This window comes from Hemiscyllium ocellatum, chromosome 36 (assembly GCF_020745735.1).
Source record: "Hemiscyllium ocellatum isolate sHemOce1 chromosome 36, sHemOce1.pat.X.cur, whole genome shotgun sequence".
Lineage (NCBI taxonomy): Eukaryota > Metazoa > Chordata > Chondrichthyes > Orectolobiformes > Hemiscylliidae > Hemiscyllium > Hemiscyllium ocellatum.
Window position 1 is genome coordinate 26,778,567 of NC_083436.1, and position 14,437 is coordinate 26,793,003.

At 38.9% G+C, this 14,437-nt stretch overlaps 1 protein-coding gene across 5 annotated transcripts in view; it reads right to left on the reverse strand.

The window, feature by feature from the left end:
* kiaa0232 (KIAA0232 ortholog) overlaps positions 1–14,437 on the reverse strand; it is a 137,240-nt gene that overhangs the window by 86,862 nt on the left and 35,941 nt on the right. For all 5 annotated transcript variants that reach the window (XM_060851792.1, XM_060851793.1, XM_060851795.1 and 2 more), the window contains one exon: positions 10,644–11,138. In XM_060851792.1, coding sequence (XP_060707775.1) covers positions 10,644–10,874 — 231 coding nt within the window. In that variant the 5' untranslated portion in view covers positions 10,875–11,138. The remainder of the gene's footprint in view (positions 1–10,643; positions 11,139–14,437) is intronic.

Consider the following 14,437-nt stretch of genomic DNA (forward strand, 5'->3'; position numbering starts at 1 on the left):
GTGTGGCTACTTTGCTGGAAAAGCATCTTGGGACATTTTATTACACTGAATTAGAAATAAGTAAAACTTGTAATGTCAACCCACTGCCTCCAGATATTGGTTTTAGAACATCTTAAAACTGTACCTTCTCACTTATGTCACCCCATGCCCATCGCTTGGAATTCTCCAACATTTTTTATTTGGCCCTTATAAAGGACACCAACACTGCTATTTTAATCCAAGACTGCAAACAAGTTTATCAAACATGATTCATCTTGAATGAGTATTACTTTATCAAATACAAATTAATTTTGTGTTGCATTATGAATATCTCCATCAATATTAAGTTAACTCTCGTATGTTACGGGGCACACTACTACCCTTCATATATACAAGAAAAACCATGTTGCATGTATTAAGCTCAGAACAAAGATAGCCCACACAATCTCCGGGTGCTCTGGTTTCCTCCGATAATCCAAAAATGTGCAGGTTAGGTGAATTGGCCATGCGAAATTGCCCGTAGAGCAAGGTGAAGGGGTAAATGTAGGGGAATGGGTCTGGGTGGGTTGCGCTTCGGCGGGTCGGTGGTGTGGACTCGTAGGGCCGAAGGTCCTGTTTCTACACTGGAGGTAATCCAATTATTGCATCTAACAAAAAGTCAAAATATTAACTTGCCATTTTGCTCTCAAATGGAGAAAACTATCATATCAGTGTATGGAGACAGACGGAATTAATGCTCAAGTACAAAATGATTCTGGTCTCTTTCTCTACAGATGCTGCCACATTAGTTCTATAGCGTTTTCACTTTTTTCTCATGTCCCGTTAGGAAGGATTTGTTCTGTCATGTTTGTTTTGAAAGCAAGTGTAAGCTAGGTGGTGAGCTGTCTGCTCTGAGCCCAGCATAGTAGCTAGCTTGTTTTTATTTCAAAGAGCAGACAAAAGCAACATGGGGAAGTAGGGTCAAGCTTTCAGAATCAGGATTTTAGTTTAACTTTCTGTAGCTGTTGCAGTTTGAAAGCTGCTTACAAATCTCTTCCAGCTACAGTAGAAAACTTCAGTGTACTCTGAGCTTTCTCAATATTCTTTTCTCCTGGACTGGAGAAACACTGCACGAGAGACAATATATTTACTGAATTTGCCTTTGCCAAGGGTGTATTTATGGAATGTGACAACGGTCTATTCATGGACTAGCTAATCAGTGGCAATTTATAACTATTAGCTTGCTGATTATTTCAATCATTATAGTTAAGCTTTTTAAAAATTCTCTCTATACAGGTAGTCTTCTATAACGCAAAGGATGCATTTTTGTAGAAGCCCATATTATAGAAACACCGCACTTGAGAAACAGCACTTAAAGTGTTGATGTAATAGCCTTATAGCCAACATTTTAAAAGTCTGAACCCTAGAAAGTGTCCCCAATTTGTCAATCACAGCGAATTCATGCTAACAAAGAACGTGTTATAACAGAATGCCCTTTATTTTAAAAGCAGTCTAAGAATAAAATGTGTTTTGCTTCAAGCCTGGCAGCTTGACCAATTGAATTGCACCCCGAACATGCCTTACACTTGCCTTTAAACTAAGAAAAAGATGGGAGTCTAGGCGATCTTTTCCAAATTTTGAGGGGTTTAGTCTATACAATAACAGATCTCCAGCACCTGTATTACTTGTTTTTTATATTACTGTATCATATTCACAGAAGAAATATCAAATCTTTCAACTTGAAGCTCAATAAAATTACAATCTCAGAAGGATCTTGGTGAAAAAGGAACTTTACAAGAATCCATGCAAAACAGGTTGACACTGCCTCATCTAATATTCATCTTGCTAGCAAATTCAATGATTGTCCCCTGTTCACATGCATGGGAAGCTGAACATGATAGGGCTGAAGAATTAAAAAACAGACCAAAATGGCCTGAGTAGTCTTGAAGGAAGCTCCGCAGCTTGTCACCAACTCAACTGAAGCCTCATGATATACAATGTACCAAAAGAGGGATGCATTACAATTAACCGTAATTCATTAAATATTTTAATGAAATAATTTGCTGAGTTTTCTCTCAAGATAATGCGACAAAATTTCTTATTACCACCCATTTTTTCACCATTTCTGCATCTGCAGACCAACTCCACTGTCACTCGTTTTATTGGCAGATGTGCAAAGATTGAAAGTCTAAATAATGCAAAGGGGAGGGCTTAGCTTTTAGTGTGCGTAGTGAAACATTATTTCACTCACTTTGTTTCACAGCAGATGCATATGAGGAGGTAATGCTTAACAGCAATGCAAGTTGCTGGTCTGGTGAGGGCATCCTATTTTCATTTTGTTTATTCTTTACGTTCTCATCCAGAAACTAGTGACAAGCCCCCAAACCCTCCTTGACATTCAGTTGTCATCTCAACTGAGATATTGTACAGGGAACAAAACACTAACATTTCAGGAACTCTTGTAGCCTCAAGTTAAGGGGGCATCTAGCCTTGTTGCAATATCATCCATACCTTTCTAAGTGATTGTTCAACGTGGTCATGAGGCTCATGTTACAGCCATCATAGAGTTACCAATTGACATCACGAACCAAGTCTGAAGTTGGAGAACCAGTCCTCAAAATAAGTGCCAGAGATGTTAGAATATGAAGGAATCAAAACAGCTCATAGTAAATCAGACCTAAGGCTGCAGACCCTTCTGTTTGGGATTGTCCATTGCATAACTGGTACATAAATATTCTTTACAGTTAATAAAATGCCCCATAGCAGTTGTTGGATCAATGGCACACTGCATTTGGGGGTGAATTAAACAAGAGAAGAAACAGAAGTACCTGATCATTCTGACTGTTGTCACTATAAGGGGAGTTTGCCTAATTACAGGTTTTAGCAAAGTCAATGATCTACCTTGTGTATTTATAAATTTTGGACATGGAGATCTAGAATGCATCACTAGCAGAACTCTAGAAGGATTTGCAGCTAAAAAGCTGAAGCTCACTTCAACAGTTATTGATAGCAGGTTTTTCTGATAAAAGTTCTGCAGAAGATCTGGTTTTCTGAGAGGTCGAGAAATTCTATGATATGGCTTGCGTCTTCTGAAACCTTGGCTCTTTTCCTGCACAACTGCTGATCCCACCACAACGTGAGATATTTACCATAAATAGTATATGGAAATAAAACCATCACGATCAAAAACATCCAAACCATCTCCCATTCCAACAAGCTTGTAAAATAATTTAATGCAATCAGAATCACTACAGTGTCAAAGCAGGCCATTCAGCCCTAACCCACACTGACCCCCTGAAGAAAATCCCACTCTGACCCACCCTTCTGTACGATGCTTACAACCCCTGCATATCCCATGGCTAGTCCATCTAGCCTGCACATGCTTGGGACACACCATGGACAATTTAGTATAGCCAAACACCTAACCTGCCCATCTTTGGGCTGTGGTTTAAAAAAAAAGTACCCAGAGGAAACCCAAGCAGACACAGGGAAAATGTGCTAACTCCACAGTTGCCTCAGGTGTTGAATCAAAGCTGGACCTCTCAAAAGGCTGGAAAAAAATGCAGATCCACAAGAATTGACTGCAAAATATGAACCAAACAAAATTCAGACAGTATTGACAGTAATTGCTCTTAAAAAAGGCAGGTGGGTCAAGAACAAGTTTAAATACCTATGTGAACTGCAGCTCAAATTCACCTCAGTTTTCTGAGCCCCAAAAAAACTATGCCAGGCAAGCAAAAATCAAGGCTAAATTCGGAGTTTATTAGTGTCTTCCAAGGATGTCAACTGTGCAAGGATTTAAAACCGTATTTGAAACATTTCTCCCTGGGTTCAGTCTGCCATTCACATGGAATAAGTTTCCAAGCAAATTAGGCTGTGTAATGTGACAAAAAAAACTACAATTTTACTTTAGACAAATAAGTAGAAGCAAAAATAGTAGGGTTTTTAACCAAGGAAATACAAAAAGTTTGAGCGTAATTAGAAAGTATACGGTAATTAGAAGTTTTAACCAATAAAATTATCCAAGTGGTCTAGAATTTGAACAAATGCTATGCAGGCTGCTTTCTGAACAGAGTCATTAAGGATGCCATATGAAGCACTCACATGATGGTGCACTTGACAATAACCAGTGATCTCAGAAAATACAATCCACTGTTGAAGTGATCTCACTTTGTGATAAGTTATAAAGTGATTGTTTTATGTTCAAGTCAAATCTGGTAATGTGATTTGCCAGACAGTTTTTAAAAGGCAAACTTCCACAAAAAGGAACACAAACAAGCACTTCACTCCCTTGAAAACATTCTAAAGATATTTTTTTTGTTTAATACCAAGGAGTCTGGGGTCCTTGAAAATAAACAAACATCTTAAATATATTGTGAATGCCATGCAAAAGTAAAGTAAACTTTAACACAGAAAAGTGAGCAAGACTACCACAAGGAGAACACAGGAGGAATGGAAAATGGTTTAAGCAGTAAACAAACTTAAAAATTAGCACTACTGCAAAGTTAAACAAGATTAAATGAATACTTATAACAAAAGAAATTTGAAGAACAATAGATGCTTTACAAGTGCAAATGGGGTTGAAGGCAGAATAATATAGGTTTACAACTGAGGTGCTGATTTAAGTAAATAACTTACAAAAGCATGATGAGGGAGATCTCATGACTTGAAGTGATTTTGAAATGGATGGCGAACAGCCCTATTATAGTGTACCAGGACTTCCAGAAAACTTGGAGATGAAACTTTAATTCCGTATCAATTAGCCCAAATTAACTATACACTTGATCTTTCCTTGAGCACAGTCAAGGTACTGTTTCAATTTAAAACTAGTTACTTAATTTGAATTACTGGATAATTTTATGGCAAGAAAATTTAAAGTTACAGTCTCAATGTCTGAAAGGAATGCAGTTTCAAAACTAACATGCTGGCATTTCACCAGAGTCAATGACAAGCCCTTATTACCAGTTCCAGTTCACAAACTAAACAGTCCACTATCAACTGTCACATCACAATAAATTAGATGGAGTAACTGAGTCTAACGAAGCACCAAGGAACTCCAAAAAGATCTAGGCAAAATTCTTAAGTGAATACAATTCCAACAATTGGAATTCAATACTGATAGGTGCAAGGTAATACGTGGGAAGAGAAAAACATGGGAAACATTTCTTTTAATCTAAATCTTGAGAAGTGAAAGACATTGAGAGCAATAACAGACTAGGCACGGTGGCGCAGTGGTTAGCACTGCTGCCTCACAGCGCCCGAGACCCGGGTTCAATTCCCGACTCAGGCGACAGACTGTGTGGAGTTTGCACGTTCTCCCCGTGTCTGCGTGGGTTTCCTCCGGGTGCTCCGGTTTCCTCCCACAGTCCAAAGATGTGCGGGTCAGGTGAATTGGCCATGCTAAATTGCCCGTAGTGTTAGGTAATGGGGTAAATGTAGGGGTATGGGTGGGTTGCGCTTCGGCGGGTCGGTGTGGACTTGTTGGGCCGAAGGGCCTGTTTCCACACTGTAAGTCTAATCTAATCTAACATTATCTCCAAAGATCGATAACAGTAATATATCACGAGTTGAATATAAATTTAAAGGCACCTGTTCAACATACCCCACACACTTGACTACATAGGCACAGGGAAATATAATCTCAAAATGGTGCACACAAGGACCATGATTTTGGCTCAATGCCGGAGGACTGAATTAGTAGAAAGGTTTTTTTTTTAAAAAAGGTAATGAGGAAGAACCTTGAGATATCACAAAATATAATTAACAAAGGTTCATTCAAAACAACATATCAAGTTAACTATTGGCACAAATTCAAGTCAAATTTCAGATATTTCCCTATGCATACTCCAATAAATAAAGATGTAGCTTAATATGGACAGAAATTTGGATATTAAACAAATAGCTGAATACTAAACAATTCCTGAAGAAGGGCTTATGCCCGAAACGGCGAACCTCCTGTTCCCTGGATGCTGCCTGACCTGCTGCGCATTTTCAGCAACACATTTTCAGCTACTATAGAACAGGCAAGGGGATTGCAGATTTCAATGAACACATTAACTTTTATTTTATTTTTAAACTTCACTGCTTCAAAAGTCATCAAAACACTAAAACAAGCTGAGCATAGACCTTTATAAATATCAAAGCAGACAACCTCAAAAATATTTCCTTAGAAGGTTATATTAGATTTGATGTAATGTAGTGTTGTGACCAGATGAATGAAGATCTCTGTAAAAGGCAGCCCTTAGCAGGATTCACCTGCTCCTCTGATGCTGTTGAACCTGCTGTGCTTTTCTAGCAACATATTCTCGACTAATCTGCAGTCCTCAATTATCCCTAAGTAGTAGGAACCATGTTAAGATTGAATACATAGTCCCTTAAAAAGTCTGCCAGTGAATATTTCAATACTGAGAATAAGTATATTCCTACTATAAAGAAAATCCTAAAAGGGAGGACCCACCGTAGACAGTGTTTAGGGAAAACATCAAGCTTGCTGCAGAAAAGTGAATGGCAGATCTGACAATTAGTCAGTTTATAGAAGGATGGCAGTGAATGACAAAATTTAAATAAAGAGAAAGAATTAACAAAGAAAATCAAAAAAGGTTTCATAAGATTGTCAGGTTCATATATCACCCTTATGTTTGAGCAAGGGAAGGTGGTATATAAAAAAAGATACAGGCCAGTTGGATTGACTGTCGTATTATAACGGATCATTACCTTTAGTTTCCCTGTAAGCAGTGTTAAAAAATCAGGAGTCATCATGGATTTGGGAAGGGAAAAATTCATGCTTAACAAATTAATTTCTTTGAAGGAGTAACATGTTGTGATACTATAAAGTTCAAAAGTTTAACTCCATGGATTCAAAGGATCAGCATCAAATCTTTCTGGAATAAAATGTTTCGCCAGATGAAGAGGAGTAAGGAGAAACTGTTATAAAGGAATTATTAAAGCATGCAAATTAACCATTCACAGGAAGGAGTTGTTGAAACAAAAAACTGTTTCCTGGGAGTGAGAAGATAACACTACTTGATAATCTGCAGCCTAAGAAAGATCTTGAAATTGCAGGGTAATTGCAGGAAAAATCTGTTTGAAACAGACAGCTAACTCCAAATGTAACAAGGAACAGGGGAGCAGCTAATAAGGCAGCAACCTGTAGACGAGGTCTCCAGAAATATCATTGGTGGGGATGACTGAATCTATTCAATTGCCAATTATGTCACACCACAAATATGGAAGGGAAAATTGCATAAGAATCCACCATCAGAACAATTTGGTAACAGAACTTCAAAGAACACTGCAAAAGGATGCAGTGTTCCCTGACAATTCCAAAGACAGGCAATTGGAGTTGGAATCCAGGCCAGATTCCACCATTAATCAGGTAACAGCCACATTAAAAATCAGGTTGTGAGGTTGAGGGGTCTTATTATGGTTGCTACATGCAATAAAATTTTAAATCATTTTTTCAGTACTTGAGAGATTTCAGAATAAGTAGCCAAATTAAAGGTAACTTGTGGCGATTTACTCAAAGTACAATGGCTAAAAAGGGAGAAGGGAAATGAGTTGTACTTGTTTTTCAATGAAACATTTAAATGTGCCACATCAGACGTTATTGCAGAAATAAAAGCACATTGTGTCATGGGTAATACATGAGCATGGATAGAAAATTGGCTGGCTGGCAGGCAGAACACAGTATGCTTAAGTGGCACAGCAGGAGTATGCTGAGCCCACAAACCAGAATTGTACTGAAACCATCCTTTGCCATTCGCTGCACGACAACTGGAGCAGCACTACTCAGTAATGGTGCTCTGATTTATGTCTTGCCTTAAGGCAGCACAGTGACTCAGTGGTTAACACTGCTGCCTCAATACCAGGGACCAGAGTTCAATTCCAGCCTCGAGTGGCTGCTTACGGAGTTTGTGTGGGTTCCCTCCGGATGCTCCAGTTTCCTCCCACAATTCAAAGATATGCACTTTAGGTGAATTGGCCAGACTAAATTGTCCACAGCGTTCAGGGATGGGTAGGTTAGGTGCATTAGTCAGGGGTAAATATAGAATAATAGGGTAGGGGAATGGGTCTGGGTGGGTTACTCTTTGGAGGGTCGGTGTGGACTTATTGGGCCAAACGGCCTGTTTCCACACTGTAAGGATTCTATCATTCAATGATAATGAAGTTTTATCTCATTGGCAGGGTATGATGCACAGAAACCTGTCAGGGTCATGCTGAGATCCCAACTTTCTCCACTTTTCAGCAATTATTTAGATGGGGAGCAAAGACATGAGCATTCAATTTGCAGATAAGATAGGAAGGAAAGCATTTTGTGAACTTAAGGAGCTGGCAAAAAGATGTACCGTTATAAACCAAAAGAACAGGTTAAAAAAAATTAGAGGTAAAACATAGATTTGGCATATCAAGGATAGCCAAGTTATCGTCCAAAATAAAATTGATCCTTTAAGTAGGGAAAACATTACTGACTGAAGAAACTTTGCTCATTCACTCGTATGATATCTTATTTGAGAGCTGAAGATCAGAGCCGAATTTGAAGTCCCAAATTATAATTGGCTCTGCCAATCTCTTGATTATTAACACCAACACACCACACCTCCCTTGAGATGTGGTGTGTTGGTGATATCACTGGATTACTAATCCAGGGAGGTGTAAACCAATGCTCCAGAACATGAGTTCAAACACTAAATCTACCATCCTTACCAGAGTCTGGTCCATATGTGAGTCCTAACCACAACAATTTGGTGGACTCTAATTACCCTCTGAAATGGGCTACTAAGCCATTCAGTTCAAGGACAATTAGTGATGGACAAATGTTGGCACCCACATCTCAAGACAAATTTTAAAAACTTTGCCTTCATCCCGGAGCTAAAAATCACACTAAAATGTTGGAACCTGAATGAAAACTATCTTGAAAACAAATCAAAAAAATCATTGAAGAAAGTATTGGACAAAATAGAACATTACACAGCAATGTCTGATCTTCGGTTAAGCATCCTCTAAAACAGCCTTCAAAAAGATACACAACAATGCAGAATTGCCTAACAGAAACTGACTGCCCAAGTTCAATACCCATGAAGATGACTTCAACAGTGATCTTGGGTTCATGTCATACTACACAACCCACCACACTTCTGTAACATCTTTCTTCCTGTTCTGACACCATCACCTCGATAAGTTGTTTCGCTCTACCTTAATTAGTTCGTACTGTTTTGGATTACTTATTAGTTTGGTTAGACCCGTGGCATGCAAATCTAAGACCCAGTTGTTTGGAATGTCTCCAGCATCACCTTATTTTTATTTGTTTCCAATTATCTCTGCCTCATTTAACCAATTGATAGATCATTCCCTTGCTTGTTATTCAGCTGTTGACACTTGATTCACTTTTGATCACTCCACTCAGATCTTTTCATCTTTCTACCTATAAGTTGTGCTTCTCTTTCACTTGACCTGACAAAAGGAGTTATGTTCAAAAGCTTGGATTTCAAATAAACCTGTCGGACTATAACCTGTTGAAAGACTTCTGACTTGGTCAACAAATTCATGGCCAATCTGTAGTTCAGTTGTATCTGATTATCTTGACTCTGTTTGCATCAATACCCTTGCTAGGAAAAAATATCAATTTCAGTTGCCAAATTTTCAACTGACCTGTCAATAGCATTTTGGGAAAGGGGAGCCAGATTTAACAATTATAATGTTTACAGAAGAACCTCGATTATCCAAATTTCAGATGATCTGAAGAGCTCAAGGTCCCGATAGAAAAATTACATCAAAGAAGTGTTTTCAACACCAAATCACAGCTTTCGTTGACAATGACTAAAAGTAAACTCAGCTTACAGAAATGCTGCCGAGAACAGTAGTGGACATCGATGGGAGCCCAGGCACCATCTCCAAATGACAGACCTTCCGCCCTACCGTACATCCCCCTTCCCCTGATAATCTCTCCAACATTGCCCTGTACAGCAAGGCAGTAGCAGTCTTACCATTGGTGCCGAGTCTGACTGCCCCAGGAGGCAGTAGAGGCGCGGACGTGGGTGGGAGCAAACAGGGAGGCAGGGGAAGCTCATGCACGATGTGCTGCTGCCTCGTCTCCTGAACAGGGAACGGACATAGCAAGTGTTCATTCTGTCAATCCCATTGAACGGAGGGGTTGGGAGGGGGGGGGGGTGGTGGGTGTGTGTGGAAGCTTCAGCAATGCTGTCAGTCCCTTACACACAAGTACGTGTCTGCTCAGAAACCAACTCTTGAGACAGAGGGGAGCAAGGCAAGCAGAGTGAGGAAAAAGGAAACTTCAGAAAACTCCAAGCCCCAGAGGAGAGGCATGGAACCAATTTACGAAATCAATTATCCAAACGAAATAGTGCCCACCCATTTCATTTGGATAAATCGATGTTCCTCTGTAGTTATACATTCTGACATCTGATAGCGAACAAAAACATTAATTCTGTGCACCATGGTCAGAATAAAAAGACCCCTCAAAAAAATTAACACAAGCAAGTTACTTCGTTTGTGATGAAGTTACAGAAAATATCTAGCTCAAAATATTTTCAATATAAATTGAAAAATAAAATTCAATGCTCAAACAAAATATTAAATCATGGAAACACTATTTCATGAATAGTGAAATTCTAAACAAGTCATTTGAGGATTAAAAATATTCATTTAAAAGTCAAGTAAATGCATACCTGTTCCTGCAAGTCATAATCATAACTGTCATGAAGCAGAAGACTGAGGACATATCGAGTGTAGATCATGGCATCAATCCCACATTTCTCCAATTCTTGTCCTAACCAGGTTTGCACTGGACCCAAAGCTTGAAAGAGAGACATTTCAGGAGCAGATGTGAGGCCTTGACAAGAGCTTGAGGATCCCTCAGATGGTGGGCCTTCCACAACAACTGGACAGGTTGGATGCATGAAGCTAAGTTGTCGGCATTCTTAATTCTTGCAGCATTTTTCTTACTGGTATTGAATAATTATCTGGAGCTGCTCACCCCAGGTGTAACTGAAGACCAACTGCTTGGACTACCATTTATACAGGTTGCAAGTAGTCAATAGATCAAAGTTTCAGTCTATTGGCATGACAGATGGCAAAATTTACTCAACTCTCAAAACACACCTGTGTTCGGAAACTTTCACATGCCTTTCATGATTTTACAATAGGACTACTTGCAGTAGAGCCTGAAAGAGAAAACAGAAGAGGTTGGAAAAGTTACTCTTCAAAATACCGAATTTGGGACTACAAATAATAGAGAAATAGTCTACAGTCAAGCAAAACTCATTTAAATTTTAGCTCAAACAATTCTGAGTCAATAAATCCAAACAAGCATAGACACATCTAGTCAACACTGAGATGGGAATCTTTGTCATGATCTGATCTAATGGTACTACTGAACAAGTCAGGTCCCAGAATGAAATCTCGCCTGATGGGTGGTTCAAAAGATTTGTTTAACATGGTGGTCGTTCACATGAGGCTGCAGAGTTTCTTTAACAGAAGTTTATTACACAAAACTAAAACATTGTTAACCTACTTATCAAGCAAAACAAAGTTTTAACCTATTCCCCAACATCAACCTTTTAGTTATACAAATCCAGAGAAATTAGTCCTCTATATCAAATCTTTTAGTTCAATGACTCCCCCGGTTCTTCAAGGTGAACTGTGAAGTCTTCTCTGGTGAATACTTCAAAACCAGAGCTTAACAATTTCTCAGCTTTCAATACTTGTAGGATTTCCACATCAACTACTCCTGGTCGAAAGGTGCACAAACCAAAAGCTTCTCTACTGAAGTAACTGTACTTTTCTTGAACTGGTTGATACACTGTTTGAGAGAGAAGCTATTTTCTTCTGATCTACTCTGCTGGAATTAAAAGCAAGCTAAATGGCCTTCAACATACACTGCGTCATAAACCATTTCCTCTCCTAAAAATTCAGAAAGTTCCCTGCTCTCTGACATTGACTGGGTTATGGCACTATTCTGAAAAGAAAACAACTACTATGTTCTACTATTCTAAAGTCCAAATACAAAACCATACACAGCAGCCTTTTTAAAGTCATCTATGGGACCAGGAGTGTGCTGGTTAATCACAAGGTCCACACAAAAACACATGAAGTAATAGATGCATAATGCTAGGGGAATACACATCACTGTTGTAACTTGATTTACAGCATAAATGACAAACAAAGATGCAGCTTTGCCTTAAATAAACCTCACCAAAAAGCATTCTCCTCATTTGCACCCTCAACTGACTAAAAGGATATTTGGAAATTGCAATAATACAGTGAACATCTGGTATTTCAGGTACATAATTTTAGCCAGCTTATCCAGAGTGCAGATCAACACAAATATTGCTGTACATACACAGACACCACAGCTTACCATAATTTTCCTTTCTAAAAAAACTGAATTAAGATTTTTGCATCGAACTGGCTTATGCCCATCTTGGTTGATTTTCAATAGGCACATTTACTACAACATGATTCAAATCTTCATGAACCAACAAGATACTATTTGACTTAAAACATGCTGAAATGTAGCAAGAAAATCTGTTACCATTGAGATGGGAATTCAGTTTACTTGATAACAACTCTCCATTGAATACAACTCTACACAAAAATTACACGGATTCATTCAAGTACCCTATGCAAAAATGTACAGCACGCTAGTAGTAGATTAAAAATATTTTATGGCATAGGGCTCTATTTTTCCATGTTCTCAATACAGTTAATGGATGAACCTACACTGGATTTACAAAGCACAATACCATTTGTTTTGTGTTAAAAACATGTTACCAATCTCCTACTACTTTATTCTAATAGTAATACAACAAGAAGCTCTGCCCCAATGCTATAGACATTTTGGTCCAAATCTTCATAGTCGTGGCAGTCATAACAACATTGCCACTCCGACATGTTTGGCTAGCAATCAAACTAATTTCTGGCTGGGACATGCCTCGTTTCTGAAGAGAAAAACATCGCATCTACACAAAATGGAATGTATACTTCTTTGCAGTTCTAAATTGTTGAGGGCAGACAAGCTATGCTATGTTCTTAAAAATTCATTCTGCTGAGTTCATTCACTAACATGCTGAAAATGTCTGCTTCATTTAGGTAGCTTTTGAACATGTATGAGTGAGGCAAGAGAGAAAAATGGAAATGTAAGGAAGGTGACAAGGGAAACAGATGAATCATCGTGTTAGGAAGTCAGAACTTTGGATGAACCTCGTCAGGGAAGTGAACGGCTTGAGGGAGGCAAGGTGAGATGTTTATAGTTATCCAGGAGTTAGACACTGTTTGAAATCTTGCAGTTTCTACGTAATTAACCAGATAACTCAAATATCCAAACTCTGACTCCATCTGCATAAGGACTTCTGGAAAGCTCATCACATGCATCTCTATCACATGCCCATTTCCCAATATCCACAAGGCAAAAACACAGATTTTTTTTTAAAAAGAAAAAAAAGCAACTAATGCCAAGTGCACTTTATACAGGAAAGTTTGCTTCATCATTCCTTTAATAGAATCCCTAGTGTGGAATCAAGCCATTCAGCCCAATAATTCCATGCTGACTCAGCAAACAGCATCCCAGTTAGACTAACTGCCTTGCCCCTACCCCCATTCCTGTAACTCCATACTTCCCATGGCTAATCTACCTAACCTACACATCCCTAGGCACTCTGGGCAATTAAGCATGGCCAATCCACAACCTGCACATTTTTGGACCTTGGGAAGAAACCCACGCAGTCAACGAGAATGTGCAAACTCCACACAGACAGCTGCCCGAGGCGGGAATCAAACCTGGGTCCCTGGCACTAAGGCAGCAGTACTAACCGCTGAGCCACCATGCTGCCCAATTTTGATTAATGAATTCCTGCAGGAATTTTATCCCAGATTTCACAGAATAATAAGACTAGTTCTTGCTAAGTTGAAATGACTAATGGTCTTAATTCAAATCATAGAAAATGTGACATATAACTTTGCAATGGAAAGTCATACCTTTTGTTAAGATAGCATGTAAAACTACATTTAACGATCTTTTACAGCTGTACACGAGAGCATTTGATCTGTGGAGGGTGAACCATTTTGCCATTTAAATAACCGGGGTACTCTTATCACTGGAAAACATCCCTAGCGTTCACATCAACATGATAAACACTGATTAATCTGTGCAATCTCCCAACATCCAGCAAATAACCTAAATCACTTTCCTTAGCAGATCTCCTCCCGATCCATCAAAGGGAAAAATATAGTTATTGTCTCTTCCTGTTTAAGGACGATGACATGCTTCATCTGCATTGTAAGGTAACTTCTAAATTTTGCAAACCAAAGAAACAGATATTCATTAGATTCAGAAATTCGGGAAGTTGAGGCTGCGTTACAATGTTGAGAAACAGTGCAAACTGGAGAATCCTGGAGTTGTACTTTCCGCTCTGGTTAAACATGCACTGCAATCCATGCAACCAAATGCAAAAACCCAAGACTC